Source organism: Myxozyma melibiosi (genome assembly GCF_037950935.1).
Source record: "Myxozyma melibiosi strain Phaff 52-87 chromosome Unknown BZA70scaffold_13, whole genome shotgun sequence".
NCBI classification, from domain to species: Eukaryota; Fungi; Ascomycota; class Lipomycetes; order Lipomycetales; family Lipomycetaceae; genus Myxozyma; species Myxozyma melibiosi.
The window spans coordinates 352,604-377,502 of NW_027042927.1; the positions used below are offsets into that span (position 1 = coordinate 352,604).

Sequence of the window (24,899 nt, forward strand, 5' to 3'; positions counted from 1 at the left end):
CGGACTTGTTCTTGACTGTTGAAGTTGCTGATATAAAGAGAGGATTATGAGTTATTGTATTCTACACTCTCCTCGAATCCAAACATCTTTACACTGTTCGCCCACGCAACCTCACACAGCTCTTCAACAGAGATACCCTTCAGCTCCGCGACCACGGCCGCGACCTGCGAAATCGCGCACGGCTCGCACCGCCCACTGACCATCTTGCCCTTTACAAACTTCTCCTTCTTGACCTTATCAAACCCGCTCTTGAGCGCCTGCTCGTGTTTCCCGGCCTGAATCAGAAGCTTGCTCGATGCGTGCGAAGGGCGGATCTCGCACCACGGCGCGTCGGTCTCGAGCATGATGCGCTCGAGCGGGACTTCTCGCGCGACCGCGAGGTTCTCTTCCGTCTTGAGCGAGCAACCGTTGATGCCGATGCTGAACCCGTGCGCGACAAAGGACGTCATTTCCTCGTGCGTGCCGGTGAACGAGTGCACGACGCCGCGGCGGGGGAGCGTGCTGAGGCGTGGGTAGAGGATGGCGTTGAAGTCATCGGCGCAGTCGCGCATGTGCAGGAAGAGCGGCAGGTCGAGTTTCTCGGCGATGTCGAGCTGGCGGGTAAAGTGCTTGCGCTGGACGTCTGCTGGCGCGTAATGTAGTCGAGCGTAGTCCATTCTGAAATCTAGTTAGAGTGTGCTTGTGATAAGTAGGATGTATAGGAGAGCACCTACCCGATCTCCCCAAACGCCTTCACGGTCCCGTCTTCTTTCCCCTTTCGCGCAAGGGCTTCTAATTCAGCAAAGTACTTGTCCGGATCGCCAGATGTTTCAATGTCCATCGTATGGCACGGATGCACCCCGACCGTCGCATACAGTAACTTCTCTACATCTCGTCAGCTCTCCTCTTCTAGTCAGATTATAAAAGGAAAAAGAGGACAGCGCACTATGTTGCTCAGCTAACTGCACAGCTAACCTAGACTCTTCGATATTCGACCCGGTCACCAGCATCTTCTTCACACCGCGATTCCTCGCACGCTCGAGGATCGCGTCGAAATCATCTGTCGCTCAGTCTGTCAGCTCTTGACTGCAGGAAGAGAACAACACACTACCTACCTTCATGTTTCTGCTTGTCGTAGTATACGCCTCTAAACATCGGATCCGTCAAATTCGCTCCTGGTTAAAAGATAAAGTCAGTCATGGAGGATAAGAGGAGATAGTGAGGAGGCCTACCGATGTCGATGTATTGATGCTGGACTGCATCTGCGTTCTCGGTGGCCATTGTCGTTATTAGTCGTCTTTGAGAGCACCGAATTGGTAAATTAGATATTGATCTGCGTAACAAGACCGCCAGATTATGTTTCATATATAATTGAACGTAGATCAGCAGAACTACGTGTCATCAATGTGAGTAATTGTTGCTCAGTTGCTGAACATGAATTATTTATCGAAGATGAGCAGAGCTATTGACCTTTAAATCTTAATTGTAGCAACTAAGCTATTACATAATATTTCAAACCAGATTTTACCACCCTACGCCATTTCAAGATCATCTGCCGTCTCTTCTTTTTCGATATTTAAGTTCTTTGAGATGCTGACCCTCCCGAGCACGACCGCCGGATAAAACAGCCAGGAGACGGTCATTGCGATAGCGACCATGAGCGTGTCGAGGACCAGGAAATATCCCTCGCTCGCCATCAGGTATCCGGACCACCCCTGCGACAGCTCTGCGACGCGGTAGATGGAGCGGACGTAGACGAGCATGACGGCGAAGAGGATCGCGAGGAGGAAGAGATGCGTTGTGCGTGAATCGCGGATATGTGCAAACTGTGCGGGCGCGTCGTCGGAGGAGGAGGATGAGATACTTGCTCTGTCTGTGCTGGATGTCGCGGCATTGCGGCGACGGTACCAGTTGACGGTGCGGATGAAGTAGTCGGCGCAGAGGAGGAGGAAGATGGTGGTCGCTGCGACTTGGAAGGCGAGGCCGGCGACCATGATGTGTGTTCCTGTTGTGTTGTCGTCGCCGTCTTCGGTTGCGACTGCTGCCATTCCTCCGCCGACGGCTAGATGAACTGTGAGTATGCTATTGAAGTAAAAGTAGTAGCAAAAACAAAGAAGAAAATACCCTGCAAAACAAGACTGATGACGTCCATGGTGATAAAAATCTGCGAGTACGTCCACGGCATAAGCCTAGACCGCTGAACTCCCCAGATGACGATAACCTCCGCAAGCAAGAAATAGATCCCGGCCATGAAGAACGCAGGCCCGATGGTAAGCAGCACGATCTGCACGATGAAGTTATTCATCTGCTCCATCACGTTCTGGCTCGACAGATAGCGCGCGATGTACCCGCCGGTCTCGAGGCCGGCGGTGATGAAGAACGCGGTGCCGAACCAGTATTGGCGGTAGAACACGCCGAGGACGGCGTGGGCGGCCCATGCGACCGCGAAGACGATCAGCGCAGCGAGGTTCTTGCTGGCGGAGGGGACGTAGCCGTACACGCCGTAGTCGCTGTTTTCCCAGTCGAGTTCGGTGTATCTGAGCATAGAGAGTAGATAGAGAGTGAACTATGATGAGTCTCTAGATGCTCTGCTCAAATCTAGTCAGAATCATGGAGATGCGTATCGTTGTCATCATACGCGTTGGTGACTGCAGAACCGCAGCCGGCAATAACCGGACCGAGCGCACTCCACCTGCTTCTGCTCTGTTGCTTTCCTAGTTGAAGCAGGCAGTATTAAGCAGTCAATTGCAGTCAAAAGAGAAAGACAAGAAGCAGCTGTATAATCAGCGACTGTTCATCTTCTTCGACTGTTTGCCAACTTCGGCTCTTCCGCCAGAGCTGTCAGCACGTTCTGCTTCCTGACTCTGCTCTGTCCACCATCCCCACAACTGTCTCTATGGCCACCAACACAGAATACAATACAGAATCATCTTACTCTGCTCATCATCCTCTCCTCATTATCTTCCTATACTTTGCAATCAAGAACAGCAGCTGGCTTGAAGAAAACCCTACAAAAACTACCCACCTCCACCATCACAATCCACTTCCTACCTCAACAGCTCCAGCAGCCAATATCCCCACCTCCAACTCCTCTTTATCTCCTAATCTCCTTCTCTCTCTTCCTCCTCCTCATTCACCCTCCACCGCTCAATAACAAAAACACACCCAGCCAATCGCAGCTCCCGCATTACACCCCCAAATCCTGCCCCCTGACTCTCTTTTAAGGTTTAAACTCCAGGTCACGTGCACTCCCGCACTGCGCTAAGAAAATTTTTGATATTCGCGAGGTTTTGTTCCGCTGCTGTGCGTTTTCCCGCAATTAACACACATAAAAAGCAGAAACAACAATGCTGCTGCGCGCAAGGAGTATATCAGCAAGAAAGACATCTGTGCTCAGACAGCGGGCCGCTACGCTTGTCGCGGCGCGCCGCGGGTTCGCGTCGCACTCGAACGAGTCGTTTGACCTCGGCGTGCCGCCAGAGTTCAAGTCGCGAACACCGCCCTACGCCGCTCTTCTCGGCCGTCTCGAGCAGGCGCGCAAGATCCTCGACCGGCCGTTTACGCTCGCCGAGAAAATTCTCTACTCGCACGTCGTCGACCCTGAAGAAGCCTTTGCGGGCAAGAACGGTAATATCCGGGGTGAGGTCTATCTCAAGCTCAACCCCGACCGCGTCGCGATGCAGGACGCGAGCGCGCAGATGGCGCTTTTGCAGTTCATGACCTGCGGCATGAGCAACACCGCCGTGCCCGCCTCGATCCACTGCGACCATCTGATCGTCGGCCACGACGGCGCCGCGGCGGATCTCAAGGCCTCGATCGCGACAAACAAAGAGGTCTTTGACTTTCTCCAGAGCTGCGCGCTCAAGTACGGCATCCAGTTCTGGGGCCCTGGATCCGGAATCATTCACCAGATCGTGCTCGAGAATTTCTCCGTCCCGGGACTCATGATGCTCGGAACCGACTCGCATACCCCCAACGCCGGCGGGCTGGGAGCTATCGCTATCGGTGTCGGTGGCGCGGACGCCGTCGACGCGCTCACGGGCACGCCGTGGGAACTCAAGGCTCCCAAGATCATGGGCGTCAAGCTCACCGGCAAACTCAGCGGCTGGTCGGCTCCTAAGGATGTCATCACCCATCTCGCTGGCCTTTTGACCGTCCGAGTAAGTTCTCCACTGACACTTTTAGGAAGAAGCATGTTAACACAGCGCAGGGCGGCACTGGATTCATCATCGAGTACTTTGGCGAAGGCGTGGAAGCGCTCTCCTGCACCGGCATGGCCACGATCTGCAACATGGGCGCCGAAGTCGGCGCCACAACCTCGACCTTCCCCTACACGGACTCGATGAAGCGGTACCTGATTGCGACGCGCCGCGAGCCGATCGCGAACGCTGCCACCGCCGTCAACAAGATGCACGGGTTCCTCCAAGCCGACGAAGGCGCGCACTACGACGAGATCGTCGAGATCGACCTCTCGACCCTCGAGCCGCACATCAACGGCCCGTTCACCCCCGACTTGAGCACCCCGCTCAGCTCGTTCGGCGAGACCGTCAAGGAAAACAACTGGCCGGAGAAAGTCTCGGCCGGCTTGATCGGCAGCTGCACGAACTCGTCCTACCAGGACATGTCGCGCGTGGCCTCGATCGTCAAGCAGGCAAAGGAGAAGGGCGTGCAGCCCAAGGTCCCGTTCTTCATCACCCCCGGCAGCGAGCAAATTCGCGCGACGATCGAGAACGACGGATTCACAGACGTCTTTGTCGACGCCGGCGCAAAAGTGCTCGCCAACGCCTGCGGCCCGTGCATCGGCCAGTGGGCGCGCGACGACGTCTCCAAGGGCGAGCCGAACGCGATCCTGACGAGTTTTAACCGCAACTTCCGCGCGCGAAACGACGGGAACCCGGATACGATGAACTTCTTGACCAGTCCTGAGATTGTTACCGCGATGATCTACTCTGGCGACATGGCGTTCAACCCCATCACCGACAAGCTGCGCGACGCCAACGGCAACGAGTTTTTGTTTGAGCCCCCCACCGGTGATGAGCTGCCCAAGAGCGGATTCAAGCAGGGAGATCTCAGCTACCTGCCCGAGATCGACCCTGCGCCGATTATATCTACGCAGGTCGCTGTCTCGCCTACCTCTGACCGTCTCGCGCTGCTCGAGCCGTTCGAGGCTTTCGACGGCAAGGAGATGAAGCTGAACGTGCTGATGAAGGTCAAGGGCAAGTGCACGACTGACCACATCTCCGCTGCGGGCGCGTGGCTGAAATACAAGGGCCATCTGGAAAACATCTCAAACAACACGCTGATCGGCGCGATGAACGAAGAAACCGGCGAAGTCAACAAAGCGTACGACTTTGACGGCACCGGGTACGGCATCCCCGAGCTGATGATCAAGTGGAAGGACGAGGGCCGGCCGTGGGTCGTCCTGGCCGAGCACAACTACGGCGAAGGCAGCGCGCGCGAGCACGCCGCGCTCAGCCCGCGCTTTCTCAACGGCCGCATGATTCTCTGCAAGTCCTTTGCGCGCATCCACGAGACAAATCTCAAGAAGCAGGGCGTGCTCCCGCTCACGTTCGCGGACGAGGCGGATTATGACAAGATCAAGAGCTGCGACGCGCTCGAGACGCTCGATCTTTTGGAGATGCTCGAGAACGAGGGCAAGGGATCGGGGTTGATCACGCTCAAGGCTACGCATCGCGATGGGTCAGAGTATGTTTTCAAGGCTAAGCATACGATGAGCAAGGATCAGATTGATTTCTTCAAGGCCGGAAGCGCAATCAACTATATCGGAAACCTGCGCAGAGAGAGGGAGGCTAGTTTGTAAAGCCTTATCTAGACTGTATTTTAGATTAATGATAATGTTTGTTTATTTCTCCGTATATTAAGCACAATAGTCATCCTACTTCAACCGCGCAAGATACGAGGCCCATCCCGCGTCCCTGTACCGCTTCGCCTCCGCGATCGGATCTCTTCCCTTGCCAATAATCCCTCTCCCAACAATCACGATATCAGACCCCCCACTAACAGCCTCGTCCACGGTCCTGTACTGCTGTCCCAAGCCATCGCTCTTGGCGTCCAACCCTACGCCGGGTGTCATAATGACGAAATCCTCGTCCGGCTCGCCGAGCCTGTTTTGCGCGATAAACCCAAACGTAAACTCGGTGTTGCCGCGCGCCAGCGCGACCGTCTTGTCGGTGTACTCGCCCGTCGCGAGCGAGCCCTTGGACGACATCTCCGCGAGCAGCAGCAGCCCGCGCTCGTCGTCAGTCACCTCTTTCGCGCCCGCGTACAAGCCGTCGATAATCCCCGGCCCCGGCAGCGCGTGCGCGTTCGTGATGTGCGACCACCGCACAATCTTATAAATCCCCGACGTGTACTGCGACTTGACAGTCGACCCGATATCCGCAAACTTGCGGTCCTCAAAGATCAGAAAGTTATGCTTCTTCGACAGCGCGACCAGCGGCTCGACCACGGACTCGTAGCTGAAGTCGTCGACGATGTCGACGTGCGTCTTGAACACGCACACGTACGGACCGAGCGTGTCCACGAGCTGCAGAAGCTCGGCTTTGCTGTACACGTCGAGCGACACGCACAGGTTCGTCTGCTTCTCGACCATGATCTTGAACAGTCTGCGCGCAAGCGGCGACGGGTGCGTCGCCATCCGCGACTCGTATGATTTCGGCGTGATGTTTGACATTGTCTGTAGCTCGTCCTCTTCTTTCGTTCACTTAAATGAGTTGGAGGAGGAGAGAGGAAGAAGAGCAGGTCGACCGACGACCAGAAAAAAATCATTAATCGATAAACCTTAAAATTATGCCAAAAACAGTTTGACGGATAAAACCTCCCAACCTTAATTGCAGCGAAGAGCAACAACTACTTCTCTCAAAGAGGACGAGGAGGAAGGAAGAGGGAGCATTATGGCTGGTTCGTGCTTGTATCTGTTCAGACGAGGGATACCGGCGGATGTGAAATGGACGGCGGCAAAGAGACTTCTGACGACGGCTGCGGGGAGAAAATACAATCTCAGCGTGTTCATCTCAAACTCCAAGTCTCCGCACTTCAACCTCTCCTTCGAAGACTACCTCTTCCAGAAATACCCGCCCTCCTCCTCCCCTAGCAGCATCCCCGCAAAATACCTTCTCCTCTACACAAACACGCCCTGCGTGATCATCGGCCGCAACCAAAACCCGCACCGCGAGACTGCGGTGGCAGCCCTGCGCACGCACGGCATCCCGCTCGTGCGTCGCAAGTCTGGCGGCGGCGCTGTGTTTCACGATCTTGGGAACGTGAATTACTGCGTGATGATGCCGAACGGGGATTTTGATCGGGATGAGCACGCGCTTGCGATTTGCGATGCTGTGGCGCGGATTGGAGGGAAGGGGGAGGAGGGAGGAGGAGTTAGGTTGGAGGTTAATGAGAGACATGATATCGTTGATTGCGACGGTAAGAAAGTCAGTGGTTCGGCATACAAATTGCAGCGCGGGAAAGCATACCACCACGGCACGATGCTGCTAAACAGCAAGCTGCACATATTATCCGAAGTCCTGCACTCCTCGTCCGAGTACACCTCGCTGCAGCAGGTCGAGGGCGCGGGCGTGCAGAGCGTCAAGTCGCCGGTTGCGAACGTCGGCGTTGAGAGTGAGGCGTTTGTCGAGGCTGTTGTGAAGTTGTTTAGAGAGCGGTATACAGATGGTGGTGATGGGAGCTTTAGTGTTCGGTTTTTGGACGAGAAGAGTTTGTTGCCTGATGAGCAGGACGAAGTCCTCAAGCGTGTGGACGAGTTACAGGTATCTCACCCCCCACCCTTCACCAAACCACCAACACACTAACACCTCATATAACCCCAGAGCTGGAAATGGACTTTTGGCTCAACCCCCAAATTCACGCACAAATTCCTTCTCGAAAAGGACGGGCCGCCGGCACTCACGTTCGCGGTGAAAGAAGGCACGATCCTTGCCGTCGACAGCACGCTTCCGGAATCTGAGGTGGTCGCGGACGAGATGGTCGGGAAGATGTACAGAGCTGAGGAGATTGAGGAGTTTGTTCCGTCTGGGTATTGGCGGGATCGCATACGGAATTCGATTTAGATTCGATTTGTTTGAGTTGAGTTGATTTGATTTGATTAGAAACAGGTGCATTTAACGGTGGGAATTGTACATAGACACCTCATAACATACACACATACATACATACATACACATCATACAAGTAAACTAAAATTTTATAAAACCCGCTCAGGATCAACCATAAGCTCAAACTGCTTGGTCACGATACACGTCCAATTCCAGTACGCGACGCGGTCGCGCTCCCTGCTCTCAGGCGTCGACTGCTCGACCTGTTTCCAGAACTGCACCGTATCGCTCAGCAGCATCGGCACTGCGCCCGCTCCGCCGCCGTTGAGTCCCAGATCGTCGACGTCGTCGTGCCGGTGGTGGTGGGATGGGAGTGCTTGGCGTGGGTCGGCTTGGGAGGACGGGTGGAGCAGTTTTCGCACTTGGGTCTCGATTTTCATGACGTCGGCGGGGTCGGCGTGCAGGTTGCTGAAGTTGAGTTTCTCGGGCTTGAGGTGTTTGTTGATGCAGGATCCTGACATGCCTTCGAACGAGGACGAGATCGCGACGTGCGCAATCACGTCGGCGGCTGTAGTTCACATCGCGTTAGCATGCTCACTTTCAACGTTGCAGAGAGTGAGGAAGACATACATGACTCTGGCGTATTCTTAATCCCCACCTTTCCCGCTATACTCGACACAAACGACGACGTCCTCCGCCGCTGCGCATGTTCTGGCGCTATACTTCCCGGCGTACAAAGCAGCACGTCCACAGACCCTGAAGACCTCCCAGTGTTGTGTTTAAAGAACTTGACCCAGCCGTCGAAACAGAGCGCCTGGATCGCTTTCGTGGTCGGATATGGAATGCATTCGCCTGCAATCACCGGCCCTTTCCGACGAGCGATCGGGATCATATTTGTCAGATCTGCAATCGCATCTCCAGTTAGCTCATCTCTCTCACCCTTCTCTCTCCACCACCAACACTTTTTTTACTCACCCGCATTCTTAAACGCACTGCTCCCCACAAAAACAACACGATACCGCACCACGGCCGCCAACTGCGCGACCAGCAACCACTGCGCGAGATGATTCACCGTAAGCCCCATCTCCGTCCGATCAAACTCCGTATACGAAGGCGGTCCGAAACACGTAATCTCCGCGCCCAGCACGACAGTCGAAATACCCTCGTACGCAGTCGTCACCGTGCTCGCAAACTCCCGCACGGATTTGAACGACGACAGGTCGCATTCATAACTGTCAATCACAGAATCACTCATCGCCGCCAGAGTCTCGAAATGCTCGAGCACTTCGAGCGTATTCTCGCTCTCGCGATCCCGCAGCGCGAGAATCAGATGCAACCGCGGCGTCTCTGCGATCGGAGGGAGGAGCTGCCCTGTGGTACTATGCGTCGACGACACCGAGCCTCTGCGTTCACCGCTGCGCTCGCGGGAGATCGACCGCGCATAGTCGCCTGATGACCGCCGGCGGTCAGAGGACGCGGGAGACGAGTCGCGCATGTACGCAGCAAGCGATCCTCCAGCTGACGGACTCCCGACACTCAGCCTATGCTGCTGCTGGTGCTGGTGCTGTGGTGGTGCATGATCCCGGAGCGAGGAATACACGCTGTGGTTATGAGCAGCAGAAAGGAGGAGCTGCTCGAGCGCGATGGAGCTGATGCCGGAAGTCGCGCCGGTCCAGAGAATGATTCTCCTTCCTGCACTGTCCATCTCTTCTCTGACTAGTCGGTGAACTACTGTTGAAAGAACTGCTTCAACTACAGTTGAGAAGTTCAACTGGAGAAGCGCAAGGACCGCGACAACCGAGAACGACGTCATCGCTCCAGCCGCACCTGCCGACTTTCCCTCTTTCCTTCTTTAGTAATTTCTACAATAACTGTATCCTGATGCAATTTATAAACACAACAACTAGTTACAACACTCACTCTATATTCACGCGCGCTCAATGTCAATCGTACTCTCCCACTGAATCCCCGTCCGATCATGAAACCGCACCGCGTTCACCGTCGCGCTTCCATCCACGCTCGTCGTGAATCCTTTTCCTTTCCCCTCCGCGCCCGCTCCACCTCCTCCTCCTCCTGCTCCACCTCCCTCGCCGCCTCCGCTGATCTGCTGCGCGTCGTAATTACTGCTCTGCGCGGCCGCGCCCATGTTTGCTTTCAACACCTCTCCCACGATCGCATTCACATTCGCCCTGATCTGCGCCTCGTTCGCGGTCCCTCCGCGCACGCGTAGTCGGATGTTGATTATACACAAGCCGTAATGCACCTGCCACATCCTGATCTCCTCGATCGACGACACGTCCGCCTCCGCCTGGATCTTCTTCGCAATCATCTGGTGGCTTTGCGGGTTGAACCCCATCAGCAGCATCCGGCCTAGCGTAAGCGCAGTCATCCACCCGACAAAACACATCACGCCCGCGATCCCGACCGACAGCACCGCGTCGATCTTGCCGAAATACGCCTGCGACGCCCACGACGGCAGGGTCAGCATCACGAGAAACGAGAGGATCGTGGTCAGGTAGAGAGGGTTGTTGAGCCCGTACGGAAGTTTCCGGATATACGTAAACTGCACCGCCGTCCCTACCCGCTCGTGGTTCTTAAACACTATCGACGACACCACCGTCGCCACCAGCGACAGAATAATCGCCAGCGCGCTGCCCCGCGCAAAGAACTGCTCGGCCTCGTGGTCGTGCGGCACAGACTCTGTGATCACGTTCTTGACAAAGTTCTCGCACAGATGCGAGCCAATGTCGATCCCCATAAACAGCAACCCGACCGTACTCGCAAAGCCCGCCAGGATCTCGGTCCGTTGCAGCCCAAACGGGTGCCGCACGCTGCTCGTTTTCCACACGTCAAAGTTCGAGAGCACGTCGACGAGGACCGAGACGGTCGCGGAAAAGGCGTCGTAGCAGATGACGTGCGAGAGCGCCATCAGCACTGTCGATTCGTAGCTGATCAGCCAGAGTTGCAGGCCTATTATGAAATGTACTCCGCACCAGATCAGCTGTATTTTCTGGTCGTGAGACATGCTGTGGATCGTCTCTTTGTACTAAACACAGAGTCAGCACTAAATTCTTATACACAAACTCAAAAAAAGACATACAGTAGGAACCGGGAAATGCGAGGGAAGAACAGGAGGTGGCCGCGGCGGCGGCTCCAAAAAGAAATTCATCGACACCGACGAGTGTTTGTATTTATGCCCCCGTCGTTGATTCTATAACGCGTTAGCTCCCACCGTCAAACTAAATAGAGAGTCAAGACATACAGGTTTATTAACAGGCGACCGAGACGCAACAGTCGACTGGAAATTAAACGGTTTCCGCCCACCGACCTTGACAGGCGACGACGACCTCGGCGGCGTGCCGACAATCAGCGGGATCCCGTCTGCACCCGAGGAGGACGTGGTTGCTTTCATCTCCTCGCCGGGCCCGCCAAACACGCTCTCCGGAGGCGTGATATTACCCCCCATGTACGCACCGCCGCTGCTCTGTCTGCTGTGCGCGGGATTACTCGAGTCCTCATCATTCTCAGCAGCAGCAGCAGCGGGATCTAAGAACGGATCAGCGCTGGATCTGAAGAGCGGCATCTCGCCGCTATTATTGCTGTGCTGGCGCGGGCGTAGACTATAGCGAATAGGCGACGGCGCGCGGGCCTCGCTCATCTGCGTGCTGTTTTCGTCGATCGCGGTGGTCTCGAGCGAGTCCCTGGAGGAGGAGTATATGCTTGGTTTGTAGGGCGCGGCGGCGGAGAGCGCGATCGCGGGCGGCGGGGGGAAGACGAATGAGGGTGGGCGGCGGGCGTGGGAGGCGCGGCCGCGGCGGGTGGAGGGGTGGATTGGGGATCCGCCTGGGGATGGTTGCGGTTGCGGTTGCTGTTGTTGGTGGGAGTGAGGAGGGGAGGGGGAGTTGCTGAGGGCGGTGTCGTTGTATGTGCTATCGGCAGAAGAGAAGATGTTGCTCTGATGGGAGGGCCTTGGCACGAGCGCCGGATTGGGGAGGAGGAAGTCTGGCGAGATGTCGTAGAGCGAGACGCGGTTTGCGCGGGAGTGGCGACGGTCTGTGTCCATGTTGAGAGATGTTGAGGAGAGGAGGAGGGAGAGAGGGGGGGAGAGGAGAGATGGTGAAGATGAGATGGGGATGATCAAGCCAGGAGCAAGGCACAGCACAGGCGGCCAGCACTGCGCTCAGATCTAGACGACGAGCAGAGTAGAGCAATTAAACACTACTCAGTCAGATCAACAACCAGACAACAACCAGACAACAACCAGACAACAACCAGACAACTACTAATCAACAAACAACAAGAACAAGTGGTGAAGCGGTGAAGGCGAAGGTGAAGTCTGATCGAAGGGGCTTCAAATTGAGTTGCGCGTTGAAACCACTCAAAACCTATTTTAGGGCTCTTGACTCGCTTGCCTATTTCGGTATATTTTCTACTCTATCGTTGTTTTCTATTGTCTGTTGTTGTTTTCTGTTGTCTGCTGTTTATTGTCTTTGTTTGTGGTTTATGACTGGATATAGTACTATCTATACTTATAAACATCTCTTTACTTAACATGTTGAGTCAAGATTGGATGTACGCAACCTTGGAGGTGACCAGATAACAGCTCATCCTCCAACCACAACACCTCCAAAGACCTCTTCGAGAGACCTCCTTAGAAACAGAAATCTATAGAAAAAAAAGGGTAATGGTGAGATACTTCATTAACTAAGATCCTTGACAAAAACTCTAGAAACAACATGAATATAAATAGATATAACAAAAAGTGCTAAATACAAGCGGCCTCGTCCACGTGAAGAGGAAGCAGTTGAAGAGACAAAGCGGAGAAAGAATAGGAGAAGAAGAGGCAGAGGATAGGAGGAAAAAGAAAGAAAAGTGCCATTTATGCTGTGTGGTCTGGCATTCTCTTTTGTTCGTCCTCCGTCTCTACCTCTTTCGTTCCAATCTCATTTTAGTATCTCCTTCACTTTGTCGGTTCAACACACTTCCTACCTCAATTTTCCGTCATTTTTTATTTCCAGAGTTTATTTCAGAGTAGCAAAGATCTTGGGCGCGGCGCAGTCGTTGACGCAGTGGGACAGGTGTAGGCTAGACGCAGGTTAGTACTAACTCATAATCTCAGTCGTAAACACAAGCTGTATCATACAATTCTTCAACGCAGTCTATAAGATGATGATGATTAGTATATGTCGCTAGATAGTTCAGAAAGGTAGGTATACACACCCTCTTTGTGTTCACGCTCGGCATATCCTTCCTCCTCCATAGCAGCAGTAACGCGCTCGACGCACTCGTCAAAGTGGTGCTTAGCAGAGTGGCACTCCTTCTCAGCGCACTCTACATAAAATTAAATCCAATTAGCAGCTGTATAATATAAATTGTTGAACTGGATTGTGGATGGCTTAGACGTACCCTCCTGGATGGCAGGCATGGTATCCTCGGGATCTTCCTCCTCCTCCTCTTCCTCCTCGACCTCCTCCTGTGAAATAGTTAGTTTTCTGTATAGCTTGACTCTCCGAGGCGCGTTTCTAGCTGTTCAGTAGTGATCTCCGTCATTCTCCATCATTGTCCGTCATTGTTCCCGAAGTTTCCGTCGGACGTAGTCGTGTCCTTCTCTATGCAAGATGTAGAGCCCCGACGACGGCCGCCGGGGAGATTGGTAATTCGCGAGTGCTGATGAAGATAGAATGTATGTAGTTGCTGGTGTTTGTTGAGAACGTGCTCTCTCTGATACTCTGATACTCTGATGTTCTGATACTCTGATGCTCTGATGCTCTGAGTGCCTGAGACTGCTATGCTCTGCGATGCTATCCCGTGGTCTCAATGCAGACTACCCATCTATTCCCATCCCTCTCCCCCACTCTCCCCCTTCTCTCTGTTCTCACCCTCACCAACACCCACCGCACCCCGGAGATCGCAACCGAACAGCATCTTTCCCCCAACTCCACAACAGAAGAAACCCACCTCAGGCTCCTCAGCCTTAACGACCGGCACAATGGCCTCAAAGAACTCTCTCAGAACGCTCGACATGATATAGCTGTTGAATGTAGACGTGGATGTGAATGCAACTGCAGCAGCAAAGATCCTGAAGAAAGAAAACCGCCGTCGAGGAGTCTGATTCGGGTGCACTCGCCGTTGGCCGCTTTGTGCTGCGGCGCCGTCGCCAAAATGGATTCCGTGCGATTGGCTGGGCTCAGGCGCTGGTGATTGGCTGGCTGTGTGCGCGGTGTTTGTGCAGTTATGCTGCTGCTTTAGGATATATGCTCTCTATTTCTACATTCAGTATCTACTCGTTAAGCACTGCCAACTGCTCGCCCGGCACTCTCTCCCCCAAATTCATCCCACACTCGCCCGCATAATCCCCCGGCGTCACGCTCTTCACAAACTCCTTAAACGCGCCCATCGTGCACATCGTCGCCTCGCCCTCCAAATGCCCGCCCTCCCCCGCGCACGCCGGCAGCGCAACCGGTCGTCCATTATATTTCACCCTCACAAACTGCTCCGCCTGCGTCCGTCCCCCTAACCACCCTTTCTTCGCGCCGTCCTCGCTCTTCGACTCAAACAGCTCAAAGATGATATGCGTCGTGAAATTGATCCACTTGCGCTCCAACACCCCCATCGTCGCCAACATCGCGCCCACGCTCGAATCATGCGCGGCATACAGCGCCATCTTCGGCACTTTTCTAATCATCACGCTCTCGCGCTCCAGCATCTTCGCAATCTCCGCATCGTTCGGCCCGCGCACAACGTCGCCCACCGTCATCCGCTTCAACACCTCGTAAAAAAACTTGCCCATCCCTAACCGCTTCATCTCCCCGTTTTGCTCGTACCCTACAAACTCTGAATCGATCGACGCGCGCGCGAGCGTGTTGACTGCCTCGCGGTCTGAAAAAGCGGCGGGGGTCTTGATATTGTGCGCTAGCGCGGACGCATACGTATCCACAATCGCCCACGCCGAATCCTTCCCCTTCGCCCTCCCGACCGTGATCCCGCGCTGGTCGCCCTCCCCGGTCAGAATCTGATCGAGTTTCTTCGCGGGGCCTTCGAGCAGCGGATCCCATTTTCCAGCCGCGGCGTCAAGGAACTGCGTGCGCAGCTCGCGCAGACGCGGGCATAGGTGCGTGGTCGGGTAGAGATCTTCTTCGAACGGGAAGCGTTCGTGGATCTTTGGGGGTTGCGCGGCGACTTTGAAGGGGTAGAGGCCCGCGAAGACTTGTTGTAGTGTCTCGCGGGAGCGCACGATGCTCGTTGTTCTTGTACTGTTAGCCGTGTGCGTGTCGGGGAAAATAACTTGAGGTGAGCTTACCGGAGATAGACCTCGCTTTGATCTGTGAAGGTTTTAGGCAGGAGTCCTAAAAAGCGGTATTAGCACCAGATCATATCGTAATCATAATAGGATCAAGAACACACCCAACCTATCGATATACAACGCCCTCAACTGCTCCCCCAACCGAAACCCACTCAACCTCCCTTTATCCGTCAACTGTCCCTCCAAGCACACGCCCGCCATCCCCTTATTCGTAAACAACTCCGCAACACCTCTCCCACTCCTCGCCTCCTCCGTCAACGACTCGATCTCCCGCTCAAACGGGAACGCCGCGACGGGCTGCGGCGTGGCGGCAGGGTTGACGATGCTGATGAGGGAGAAGCGCGAGGAGTCGCAGAGAGGCCAGAAGGTGGGGAAGTTCCATTTGTGCCAGTGCTGGGATGATCTGTGGACCGGGGTTCGTTCGCCTGGGTTGTTAGTGTGCTGTGAAGATGTGGTGAAGAGGGGACATACCGTGTCTGAATAGGATCTGGACTTGTTTGAGACGCAGGGTAGAGGGGTATTCTGCCTCGATCTGGTCTGGATATACAACCGGAGGACCCATCTATACTGTCTGTGTTTTAAATGAGTAGGAGATGGAAGTGAGAGAGGGATGAGAGAGAGATGAGAGAGAGGAGGACTCAGGGGTCAATAAGCTTTCTTGGTCAGGATATTTCATCCCATCCTATCAGACTTATAACATCTACTTCTTCTACTTCTACTACTTCTGCTTCTACTACTTCTACTACTTCTACTACTTCTCTTCTTGTTTTACCACTCTACTCTATCTCAGAGTAGCTCCATGTCAAAACACCTCACCAAACACCTCTCTCTCTCCCTCCCCCGTCTCCGTCTCACCACCCTACCCACCCTCCACAGAATGTCCTCGACCACCAGCACGCCCTACGCCGATAAGATAAAGTCCAAAATCGAGCAGACCATGAACCCGGTCTACTTCCAGCTCTACAACGACTCGCACAAGCACGCGCACCACAAGCCGATGGCGGGAAACACCAATCCCGAGACGCACTTTAGACTTGAGATTGTGTCGGATTTTTTCGAGGGAAAGGTATGTTATGCTATGCTTAGTGGTTGTTGGTGTGGTCGATGAAGAGATGCTGATGAGTGTAGAGACTGCCGATGAGGCATAGAGCTGTGTATCAGTTGTTTGAGAAGGAGATGGCGGAGGAGGGTGGGATTCATGCGATGCAGCTCAAGACGCTCACGCCTAAAGAGTGGGAGGAGAGGAAGGCCAAGGAGGCCTTATGAATATGATGGATCTATTATATGTACAAACGCCGTGTATGACCCAAACTCCAAACGAAATTGCTCAAATGCAAATGCTCAAAAGGAAAAGAAAATCACCGCTTATTTACAAGCCTGGCCATCAAATCCCTAATAGTCTTCTCGTTATACGACTCCCACACCTCATACAAACTGATCATCTCCTGCGTACAATCAACCACATCCTCCAAATCAATCCCACACCCCGCAAACCAATCCACAATCTTCTTCAACCTCACCCTCGTCCTCTCGTTCTGCGTCGCCGCCGCGGACGGCATGCGCAGCACGACAGACATGTACATCGCCGTCATCGCAATCACGTTTGGCGGGTACAGCAGCGGCAGATCGGTCACGTACGAGTCGTTCACGACCGACCACGCGGTCTGCATTTCGTCGGGGGACAGGCCCGCGTTATTCCCGGACGCGCCGAGCGCTTTCGAGAGCTGCGCGAGCGAGCGGTAGGGGTGGTGGATGATGAGGTACGAGTCGAGTTCTTCGATCAGGTAGAACTCGCACTCGGCGAGCTTTGTCGGGTCGTGCGTTATAAAGTCAGGCCAGAGGGATTTCGCTTCGGAGACAACCGAGCGGATGTGCTGCGGACACTCTTCCATCTTGCACGCGAGGTATACGCACGTCGCGAGGATCAGGTACGGGTTTGTCTCCTGCACAGCCGAGCGGGTGTAGAAGCGGGCGAGGTAGACTTCAGCGGTAGCGAGGGCCTGCTGGCGGACAGAGAGGTGGCGGCCGAGGGCCTGGATGAGGGAGTGGAAGAAGATGCGCAGATGGCGCGGGTCGCCGAGGTCTTGTTGGCGGAAGCCGGTGTCTGCTTCTGTGGACGCGCGGATCTTGTCGAGTTGGGGACGGGTGAAGCGCCAGTGGTTGAATTGGGAGGAGGTCCAGTAGTTTGCCGCCATCTGTGCTGTGCTGTAGAGTGCAGTGCAGTTGCGTATCAGAGTGCTGTCAGTATCAGATATCAGGAAGCGAGAAGCGTCGGCGGAGCGGAGGAGGTAAAGTCAGAGCGTGGGAATGGACCCGGGATAGCGATGAGTAATTGTAGAGCGCGGGGGGGGTAAAGTGGGTGTGAAGTCACGAAGGCCGAGGCGGGGACTGGCGGCTAATTGAGTCGGTTGAGCGGGGATACAAATAGAGTAGAGTAGAGAGTAGATATAGTAAGAAAAGAAGAAGAAGAAGAAGTAGATGCAATAAAGACAAAGACCAAGAGTATACATAAAAGCAGAATAAAAGAGCAGCAGCAACAAGACTCAGAGCAGCCAAAGTCAGGAAATAGCCGAAGTCGCCTTTGCTGAGCTCTGTCAGAAGTCAACGCCAACCGCTCTGCTTCCTCACTTCTTGACTCTGTTCACTGGTCTCTCTTTTATAGAGGTGTGCAGCTGCTGTTGTTCTATTCTATCATCTACTGAGTATTCAGTAGTCATCTGCTACCTACTCAGCAACATCTACACTACACTCACTACTTCAACTACCTCTCCATTGTCTCCTTCGGTGCTTCGACCGACCTCTTCACCACCTCTTCTTCCTCTCTTCACCAGACACACAGATCCTACTCCTCTCAACAAGATCTCTCCTCCTCCTCCTCCTCCTCCTCATCATCACCACCTCACCTCCTCCTCCTCCTCATCATCATCATCACCTCACTTCCTCTGGACTATTGACTAACAGTCCGCCCGACACCCCGCCCCAGAATAGCACAGCAGATGGACCCCAGCCTGGCTCCCAACTTCACGCCCGTCCTTCGCTCGACCTCCTCCTCCTCCTCCTCTCCCTCCCCACCTCCCGCTCCCGACTCCGTCCTCGCCGCCGCCGCCCTCTCGCCCTCCTCCTCGACCTCCTCCTCCTCAAAACCCGCCGCCATGACAGACGCAGCCCCCCTCCCCCCGAAGCTGCCCCGCCGCCCATACAAAACGGCAAGCGCAAGTCGCCCGCCGAATACGACCTCGCCTTCCCGCCCTACTCGCTCTCCGCAAACCGCACCCCCCACCAGTCCGCCGATCTCGAAGAAGTGCCCCACGGCGTCTCCCGCCAGGCCCGCGACCTCGCCTCCTACGAGTTCCCCACCCACCGCCTCGCTGAAGTCCTCCAGGACTCCGCCATGCAGCCCCTCGTCGTCGTCGCCTGCGGCTCCTTCTCCCCCATCACATACCTCCACCTGCGCATGTTTGAAATGGCCATCGACACCATCCGCGAGACAAACCAGTACGAAGTCGTCGGCGGCTACTACTCCCCCGTCTCCGACCACTACCGCAAGGCCGGACTGGCTCCCGCCAAGCACCGCGTGCGCATGTGCGAACTCGCCTGCGAGCGCACTTCCTCCTGGCTCATGGTCGACGCCTGGGAGTCTCTCCAGCCCACATACCAGCGCACCGCCGTCGTCCTCGACCACTTCAACTACGAAATCAACGTCCTCCGCCGCGGCGTCAAGACAAAATCCGGCGAGCGCAGGCCCGTCAAGATCCTCCTCCTCGCCGGCGGCGACCTCATCGAGTCCATGGGCGACCCCAACGTCTGGGCGGACGAGGACCTCCACCACATCCTCGGCCGCTATGGCTGTCTGATCATCGAGCGCACGGGCTCCGACGTGCGCTCGTTCCTGCTCTCCCACGACATCATGTACCAGCACCGGCACAACGTCATCGTCATCAAGCAGTTGATCTACAACGACATCTCGTCCACAAAAGTGCGGCTCTTCATCCGTCGCGGCATGTCGGTCCAGTATCTTCTGCCAAATTCCGTCATCCGCTATATCGAAGAGCATGGTCTGTACGTAGGCATGAGCGAGCCGGTCTCCAATGTCCTCAAGTTTTGATTAGACTGTTTTTGTTTTTGTTTTTGTTTTTTGTTTCTTGTTTATCCTTTTTGATTGATTTGTGTTTGGAGTGAAGGTAATTCTGTTCAAAGCTAATGACCATCCTTCTTTGTCTATTGTTTAATACTGTCGTCGTCGTCGTTGTTGTTGTTGATCCTGGTGCAAGCTGTAGAGAGAGAAAGAGAGTGAAAATTCGAGACGAGATACGAATCGGTGGGGGTTGTTTTTCTTTATTATTACTATATTTTACGAACGAGGGAAGGGAGATGTTGAAAAAAGTTGATCATTTGTTTATTTTTAATTCTTATTACATTTTTTATCCTAAGCTACAAAACAGTTATATCAGGATTATCCTTGGACTCCTGCAAGGCTTTCCTTCGCTCTTCGCGAAATCTAGCCAGAGTTGCCGCAATCTTATTCTCCTCCTCATCGATCTTCATCTCCACCTCCTCATCAATCTTAATCTCCTGCTCCTCATCGATCTCTATCTCCTCCTCCCCGAGGATGGTATTTGAAATCGGCAGGTAATCCCGCGCCGTAGTCGGGAGATACATATCCATAGACTCGCCCAATAACTGCATCGTCAGATCGAAATCCGCGTACTTGTTTTCCGCCAGATTTGCTTCGTCGCCGTTAAGTCGTCGTCTCGAGACCCTGTCTTCTGTCAGCCATCTTTCTCATAAAGAAAGAAAAAGCAAGTAGAAAAGGAGAAAAAGACACACCTCCGATGCTCGAAATACCTCGCCCAGCCAACATGCAAAACCGAAAACAGTACGTTCCGCTCAAGTCCCGTATACCTCCCCGCCGCGTCCAAGAACTGCAGCGTATTCCGAAACCGCGAGTCCGAGTACGGCAGCCTTGACGACTGCGCCGAGGTGTTATTGTTGGGCGGGCGAAACATGTTGCGCAGGAGTGAGCGCGCGACGTGTTTGAGCGGACCGCGGCGGCGGCGGGAGATTACTTTTAACATGGAGCGCTGGAGGGCGCGGTAGAGGTGAGTTGTGGGTGGTGGTGACATGTGTATTTTTCGATATGAGATGGTGATGCAGAGATCAAGAGACGATAGTTGTAAAGAGAAGCAATTGATATTGAGAATCACTGACGAGAAAATAAAGACGTGCATGGGTTTAGGGCGTGGAGGTTCACCGTCGGTGGACAACGATGAAGATAACTATTTATTAAATTTATTTGTTTAACTAGTTAACTATGCAACTTGAGTATTGACAATTGGCAGTGATTATTGTATTGAATATAATTGAATAATTATAATATTTACTTGTTAAGTAGTGGTCTAGAAAGACTCAGGCTTGGATATGGATATCAAGTAACCTGCAACAAACCACCGCTTCCAACGACAACAACACCACCACCACATCAAATATCACATTCAACAAAAAACAATGCCTTATCCCCCATATCTTATCCCCAATCACGGTCCCACTCTCCTCCATGCACCTCCACCACCCATCGCTGCTCCATCGCTCCAAGCAGACGGCAAATCACCGGAAATAATGTCTTGACTACGGCGCACTTTAGCGTGCGGTTCATAGAGTTCCCGGGTTCCTTGTTATCGATCGGAAGCGTATCAACAATCAGGAACTCGATAGCCAGATTGTTATAAGCCCTCCGCCCCCATCTTCTCCTCTCCTCACATCTTCTCAACTACACAATTGACCTCTACTCCACCCTCTCAATTGCACAATCAACTCAACTCTCCAAATGACGATAACAACCACCACCTTCAAACTCAACTCCGGCCACGAAATGCCCGCCGTCGGTCTCGGCACCTGGCAAGGCAAGTTCGGCTCCGACGACTCGGCCCTCTTGAAATCGACAATCAAGTTCGCGCTCACCACCGGCTACCGCTTCATCGACACCGCGGCCGTCTACGAGGTCGAGGCAGAAGTCGGCCAGGCGATAAACGAGTCCGAGGTCCCCCGCGAGGACATCTTCGTCGTCACCAAGCTCTGGAATACAATGCACGATAAAGTCGAGGAAGCGTTTCTCCGCTCGCTCGACACCCTCGGGCTTGACTACCTCGATCTATACCTCATGCACTGGCCGATGGCCATGGACGCCCAGCGCAACCCGCTCGACCATCCTACCCCGGCCGAGACCTGGCTTGCGATGGAATCCCTGCTCAAAAAATACCCCACCAAGCTCCGCTCCATCGGCGTCTCCAACTTCTCCCCAAAGACAATCAAAGACCTCCTCGCCGTCGCGACCATCGTCCCCGCCGTAAACCAAGTCGAACTCCACCCGATGCTCCCGCAATTCGACCTCGTCGACGCCTTCGACAAACTCGGCATCCGCACAATGGCGTACTCCCCCCTCGGCCAATTCGACTCCCCGCTCCTCACAGACCCGGACTTACTCGCTCTCGCCGCGAAATACAACGTCCCGATCGGAACCCTGATCCTCTCCTGGTCCGTCCTCCGCGGCGTCGCCGTCATCCCCAAATCAACAAACAAAGAACGGCTGGTGAATAACATCTCTTTGCTCCCCGAGATCGCGCCAGAGGATAAGAAAGCGATCGATGAGCTCCATAAGAAGAAAAACATGCACAGACGTCTTTGTCAGGTTGGTAACGGGACTCGGCCGACTGGTAATGATATCGTCTTTGGTTGGACTTATGAGCAGCTTGGTTGGGAGACTTTTTCTGTTGAGTAATCTCCATTCATGACAAGTACTGCTATCATTTAATGTATCTGTATCTCATCTGCTGCTATGCTACTACAATAGACAGCACTAAAACCCTACATAAAATACCTCTCCCTCTCCTCTTTACCCAATCCCATACAATAACCATCCACAGCTAAAAAAAAACCCCACCAAAAAATCAAGCATAAAAAAATACAGTATAAAAAAATTCAGCAAAACAAAAAACAAAAAAATATTGAGAGCGGTGAGGTTCGAACTCACGCCTCTTGCGAGACCAGCATTCACAATCGTCGAAACAACCTGAAGCGGGCGCCTTGGACCACTCGGCCACACTCCCATTTGTTGAGAAAAGGTGTGGTTGGGTGCTATATAATCTATATTATTTTGTATGGCTCTGAAATGGGTTTTATGGATTTTGATGGGGGAAATGGGCTGGTTTATTCAATAATTTATTTTTTTTGGAGTGAATATTTACGGTTGCTTATATATATCGCAACAGAGACCACAGCTTAGAGAACATTGCTGGAGAACTACCTTCATCTGCAAGGCTAGATGGCGTGGACGACCCTGAGGTCCTCTACACAATTCTTACAACTTTCACAATCGTATAATCGTATGGTAATTATTACTCAATTAAATAGTACTGATAGATACAAATGCTCCTGCTTTTCAGACTTTCAGACTTTCAGACTTCAGACTTTTTCAGACTTTTGAAAATGCACAATTATCTCATCTCGCACAACATACACAAAACTCCCCCCCTCTCCATCCCTCTCTCAAACACATTAACACACATCCAAAACTAAAACTGTCGCAATGCAGTGATAATCTCACTCAACCTCTCCTCCGTGATCCCAAAACACTCCGGCATCTCCTCACACCCATCCCACGCCTCTCTCTGCATAAAACTCTCCGTCACGCCGCCGCCGCCGTGGTCTGTACTCTGCGAGTACTCGAGATCAAACTGGAAATCCGGATCTTCCGCCAAAATCTGCCGCACGAGCTGCTTCGCGGCTAAGAAAATCCGCGGCATCCCGTGCCCTGTGAATCCCGCGATACAATACTCCTGGCTCTGCTCCACGAACGAGGGCACTTTACCCACGATCGGGAACGAGTCGGTCGAGAAACCCATGATTCCCGTCCACTGGTTCACGACGCGGAAGGTTTCGCTGTACGTCGCGTTGGTCTCCGCGGTTTGAATCGGCGAGAGCGTGGGTTTCAAAAACCGCGCGTTGTCAAAGCAGAGCGTTTGTGTGAAGAACGCGCGCAGGTGCAAGTCGACTGCCGCGTCGATTTCCTCCTCGGCTGAGGACGCTGCAGTACTACTCAATTCTTCGTATCCCTGGCCGCGGCCGTACCGGCGCCCGCCGCCCAACACAAAGTTCCCGTTCGGTCTCTGCACGAGATATTCGCCGCCGTAGTTGAAGCTCATGTTTGTGATCTTATGGTTCGGGTCTAAGCTCAATGATTTCCGCCCCTCGCCCAGCGGTTCGATCTCGATAACGTGTCCGCGGGTAGGCGTGACGAGAACGTTCGTGCTCGAGGATTTCGTGGTGCTGATTATATCCGAGGAAATTGACAGTAGACTGTCGAGATACGCGTTTGTCGCATGCACCACCTTGTTTGCGAGGATCGCGCCTCGCGTGGTTTGCACTTTATACAAGAACGACGAGCGTTTCGGTGCGATGCGCAGCGTGGACCCGTCAATCTCCTCGAACCCGTCCGAGTCTGAGTCCGCGTGGATCCCGTACGCCGACTCGGATCCGCTGCTGCTGCCTGTTAGTACGTTTCGCGAGATCTTAGTGGCGCGCACGTTGGTCTGTAGGTTGAGACCGTTTGCGAGACTGCGCTCGACTAGGTGGGAGACCAGTTTTGTGGGCGAGATTGGAGTCGCGGGCGAGGCTATTGCGCCAAAACAGCCTTGTATTCCCGTAATCTGTCAGAGTATTAGCATACTTGCTCTCCCGCGAGTGAAAAGGTAGAGAAAGACACGCACCCGTCTAGCCTCCTCACGCATATAAACCCGCACATCATGCACATCCCCTCCGAGATCTCTCATCACCGCAAGATTATTCAGCGCCTGCCTGAACTCTACTGGCGACAAAAAAACTTGCCACGCCTCGCCGTCCTTATCGGTCTCGCACTCGACGCCGTCCTGCTCGATGAGCTCCATCAGCGCCTCGAAGTTCCGGCGCTCGAACTTGTTGTGCCGGACCGCTTCCTCCGGGCCAAATTTCGAGAGAACGTCGGTGGTGTAGGTGTAGTAATCCGGACGTAAATGACCGCCGTTGCGACCCGTCGCTCCTAGAAATTTCACATTAACACCACTCGCAACCACCAACAAGACTCCGCAGTATTCTCACCATTACACACATCCCCCGCTTCCAACAAGACAATCCGCATCCCCGGATACGCCTTCAGGGCATGGTACGCGACACTGACCCCGCTGAACCCCGCGCCGACAATCACAAGATCCGCGGTCTCGGGCAGACTGGGTGTCGTGCGCATGTTTGCCAGCATCGCCGGCGGCGGGTCGAGCCATGGCGACGGCCGCGACGCAGACGGATGGATGCCGCTCGATGATACTGAACGCATCGCAGGCTGCTATCACTGACTATAAAAAAGAGGCAGCTGAGGGGGAATTGATTGCTGAGAGCGCAGATGGGCTGGAGAAGAGCACCGAGCGCCTCGAATGCGATAAGCTCCACTAGTTCTGCTGCTCTGCTCGGCCCCGTAATCGGCCTCGAGGCTGAAGTTCTGTCAGAACAAAAGCTGAAGGCCG

At 54.0% G+C, this 24,899-nt stretch overlaps 15 protein-coding genes and 1 non-coding gene across 16 annotated transcripts; 5 read left to right on the forward strand and 11 right to left on the reverse strand.

The window, feature by feature from the left end:
- Positions 1–44: 44 nt before the first annotated feature.
- Positions 45–1,260, reverse strand: BZA70DRAFT_291629 (putative hydrolase; the record flags this gene model as incomplete). Its single annotated transcript, XM_064914314.1, has 5 exons — positions 45–657; positions 714–864; positions 926–1,039; positions 1,095–1,154; positions 1,212–1,260. The coding sequence occupies 5 exons, from the start codon at positions 1,258–1,260 to the stop codon at positions 45–47; spliced, it is 987 nt and encodes a 328-aa protein (XP_064766226.1).
- A 251-nt stretch (positions 1,261–1,511) lies between these two features.
- BZA70DRAFT_241724 (RTA1 like protein-domain-containing protein) lies at positions 1,512–2,524 on the reverse strand (the record flags this gene model as incomplete). Its single annotated transcript, XM_064910541.1, has 2 exons — positions 1,512–2,041; positions 2,104–2,524. 2 exons carry the CDS (start codon positions 2,522–2,524, stop codon positions 1,512–1,514), a joined length of 951 nt encoding a protein of 316 aa, XP_064766227.1.
- A 766-nt stretch (positions 2,525–3,290) lies between these two features.
- On the forward strand, positions 3,291–5,835 carry BZA70DRAFT_284094 (aconitase family-domain-containing protein). Its single transcript, XM_064913547.1, has 2 exons — positions 3,291–4,139; positions 4,190–5,835. The coding sequence occupies exons 1-2, from the start codon at positions 3,327–3,329 to the stop codon at positions 5,798–5,800; spliced, it is 2,424 nt and encodes an 807-aa protein (XP_064766228.1). The 5' UTR covers positions 3,291–3,326; the 3' UTR covers positions 5,801–5,835.
- BZA70DRAFT_251291 (orotidine 5'-phosphate decarboxylase) lies at positions 5,836–6,812 on the reverse strand. Its single transcript, XM_064910706.1, has one exon. It carries the CDS (start codon positions 6,671–6,673, stop codon positions 5,876–5,878), a length of 798 nt encoding a protein of 265 aa, XP_064766229.1. The 5' UTR covers positions 6,674–6,812; the 3' UTR covers positions 5,836–5,875.
- Positions 6,813–6,815: 3 nt separating this feature from the next.
- On the forward strand, positions 6,816–8,173 carry BZA70DRAFT_284097 (uncharacterized protein). The gene is made up of 2 exons (XM_064913548.1): positions 6,816–7,763; positions 7,824–8,173. The coding sequence occupies exons 1-2, from the start codon at positions 6,894–6,896 to the stop codon at positions 8,061–8,063; spliced, it is 1,110 nt and encodes a 369-aa protein (XP_064766230.1). The 5' UTR covers positions 6,816–6,893; the 3' UTR covers positions 8,064–8,173.
- A 186-nt stretch (positions 8,174–8,359) lies between these two features.
- Positions 8,360–10,321, reverse strand: BZA70DRAFT_84282 (uncharacterized protein). The gene is made up of 2 exons (XM_064915467.1): positions 9,024–10,321; positions 8,360–8,951 (listed from the first exon to the last, which is right to left on the reverse strand). The coding sequence occupies exons 1-2, from the start codon at positions 9,859–9,861 to the stop codon at positions 8,605–8,607; spliced, it is 1,185 nt and encodes a 394-aa protein (XP_064766231.1). The 5' UTR covers positions 9,862–10,321; the 3' UTR covers positions 8,360–8,604.
- On the reverse strand, positions 9,839–12,370 carry BZA70DRAFT_84589 (cation efflux family-domain-containing protein). Its single transcript, XM_064915468.1, has 3 exons — positions 11,311–12,370; positions 11,149–11,259; positions 9,839–11,094 (listed from the first exon to the last, which is right to left on the reverse strand). The coding sequence occupies exons 1-3, from the start codon at positions 12,109–12,111 to the stop codon at positions 9,976–9,978; spliced, it is 2,031 nt and encodes a 676-aa protein (XP_064766232.1). The 5' UTR covers positions 12,112–12,370; the 3' UTR covers positions 9,839–9,975.
- A 359-nt stretch (positions 12,371–12,729) lies between these two features.
- BZA70DRAFT_312658 (ubiquinol-cytochrome C reductase hinge domain-containing protein) lies at positions 12,730–14,243 on the reverse strand. The gene is made up of 5 exons (XM_064914994.1): positions 14,007–14,243; positions 13,455–13,521; positions 13,269–13,379; positions 13,192–13,207; positions 12,730–13,133 (listed from the first exon to the last, which is right to left on the reverse strand). The coding sequence occupies exons 1-5, from the start codon at positions 14,070–14,072 to the stop codon at positions 13,070–13,072; spliced, it is 324 nt and encodes a 107-aa protein (XP_064766233.1). The 5' UTR covers positions 14,073–14,243; the 3' UTR covers positions 12,730–13,069.
- A 48-nt stretch (positions 14,244–14,291) lies between these two features.
- On the reverse strand, positions 14,292–15,955 carry BZA70DRAFT_284107 (histidine phosphatase superfamily). Its single transcript, XM_064913549.1, has 4 exons — positions 15,823–15,955; positions 15,453–15,776; positions 15,349–15,394; positions 14,292–15,295 (listed from the first exon to the last, which is right to left on the reverse strand). Exons 1-4 carry the CDS (start codon positions 15,911–15,913, stop codon positions 14,329–14,331), a joined length of 1,428 nt encoding a protein of 475 aa, XP_064766234.1. The 5' UTR covers positions 15,914–15,955; the 3' UTR covers positions 14,292–14,328.
- A 273-nt stretch (positions 15,956–16,228) lies between these two features.
- BZA70DRAFT_241572 (bola protein) lies at positions 16,229–16,617 on the forward strand (the record flags this gene model as incomplete). Its single annotated transcript, XM_064910535.1, has 2 exons — positions 16,229–16,417; positions 16,480–16,617. 2 exons carry the CDS (start codon positions 16,229–16,231, stop codon positions 16,615–16,617), a joined length of 327 nt encoding a protein of 108 aa, XP_064766235.1.
- Positions 16,618–16,709: 92 nt separating this feature from the next.
- BZA70DRAFT_241629 (RNA polymerase II holoenzyme cyclin-like subunit) lies at positions 16,710–17,546 on the reverse strand (the record flags this gene model as incomplete). Its single annotated transcript, XM_064910538.1, has 1 exon — positions 16,710–17,546. The coding sequence occupies one exon, from the start codon at positions 17,544–17,546 to the stop codon at positions 16,710–16,712; it is 837 nt and encodes a 278-aa protein (XP_064766236.1).
- A 788-nt stretch (positions 17,547–18,334) lies between these two features.
- On the forward strand, positions 18,335–19,743 carry BZA70DRAFT_284113 (uncharacterized protein). The gene is made up of 2 exons (XM_064913550.1): positions 18,335–18,440; positions 18,563–19,743. The coding sequence occupies exons 1-2, from the start codon at positions 18,348–18,350 to the stop codon at positions 19,454–19,456; spliced, it is 987 nt and encodes a 328-aa protein (XP_064766237.1). The 5' UTR covers positions 18,335–18,347; the 3' UTR covers positions 19,457–19,743.
- BZA70DRAFT_284115 (uncharacterized protein) lies at positions 19,744–20,690 on the reverse strand. The gene is made up of 2 exons (XM_064913551.1): positions 20,179–20,690; positions 19,744–20,110 (listed from the first exon to the last, which is right to left on the reverse strand). The coding sequence occupies exons 1-2, from the start codon at positions 20,577–20,579 to the stop codon at positions 19,783–19,785; spliced, it is 729 nt and encodes a 242-aa protein (XP_064766238.1). The 5' UTR covers positions 20,580–20,690; the 3' UTR covers positions 19,744–19,782.
- Positions 20,691–20,784: 94 nt separating this feature from the next.
- On the forward strand, positions 20,785–22,299 carry BZA70DRAFT_284116 (Aldo/keto reductase). The gene has a single exon (XM_064913552.1). It carries the CDS (start codon positions 21,176–21,178, stop codon positions 22,124–22,126), a length of 951 nt encoding a protein of 316 aa, XP_064766239.1. The 5' UTR covers positions 20,785–21,175; the 3' UTR covers positions 22,127–22,299.
- A 54-nt stretch (positions 22,300–22,353) lies between these two features.
- Positions 22,354–22,454, reverse strand: BZA70DRAFT_t87. The gene has a single exon. It is a non-coding gene; the product is annotated as a tRNA-Leu (tRNA).
- A 271-nt stretch (positions 22,455–22,725) lies between these two features.
- Positions 22,726–24,845, reverse strand: BZA70DRAFT_312665 (FAD dependent oxidoreductase). Its single transcript, XM_064914995.1, has 3 exons — positions 24,481–24,845; positions 24,114–24,421; positions 22,726–24,053 (listed from the first exon to the last, which is right to left on the reverse strand). The coding sequence occupies exons 1-3, from the start codon at positions 24,710–24,712 to the stop codon at positions 22,920–22,922; spliced, it is 1,674 nt and encodes a 557-aa protein (XP_064766240.1). The 5' UTR covers positions 24,713–24,845; the 3' UTR covers positions 22,726–22,919.
- Between the last annotated feature and the right edge of the window lie 54 nt (positions 24,846–24,899).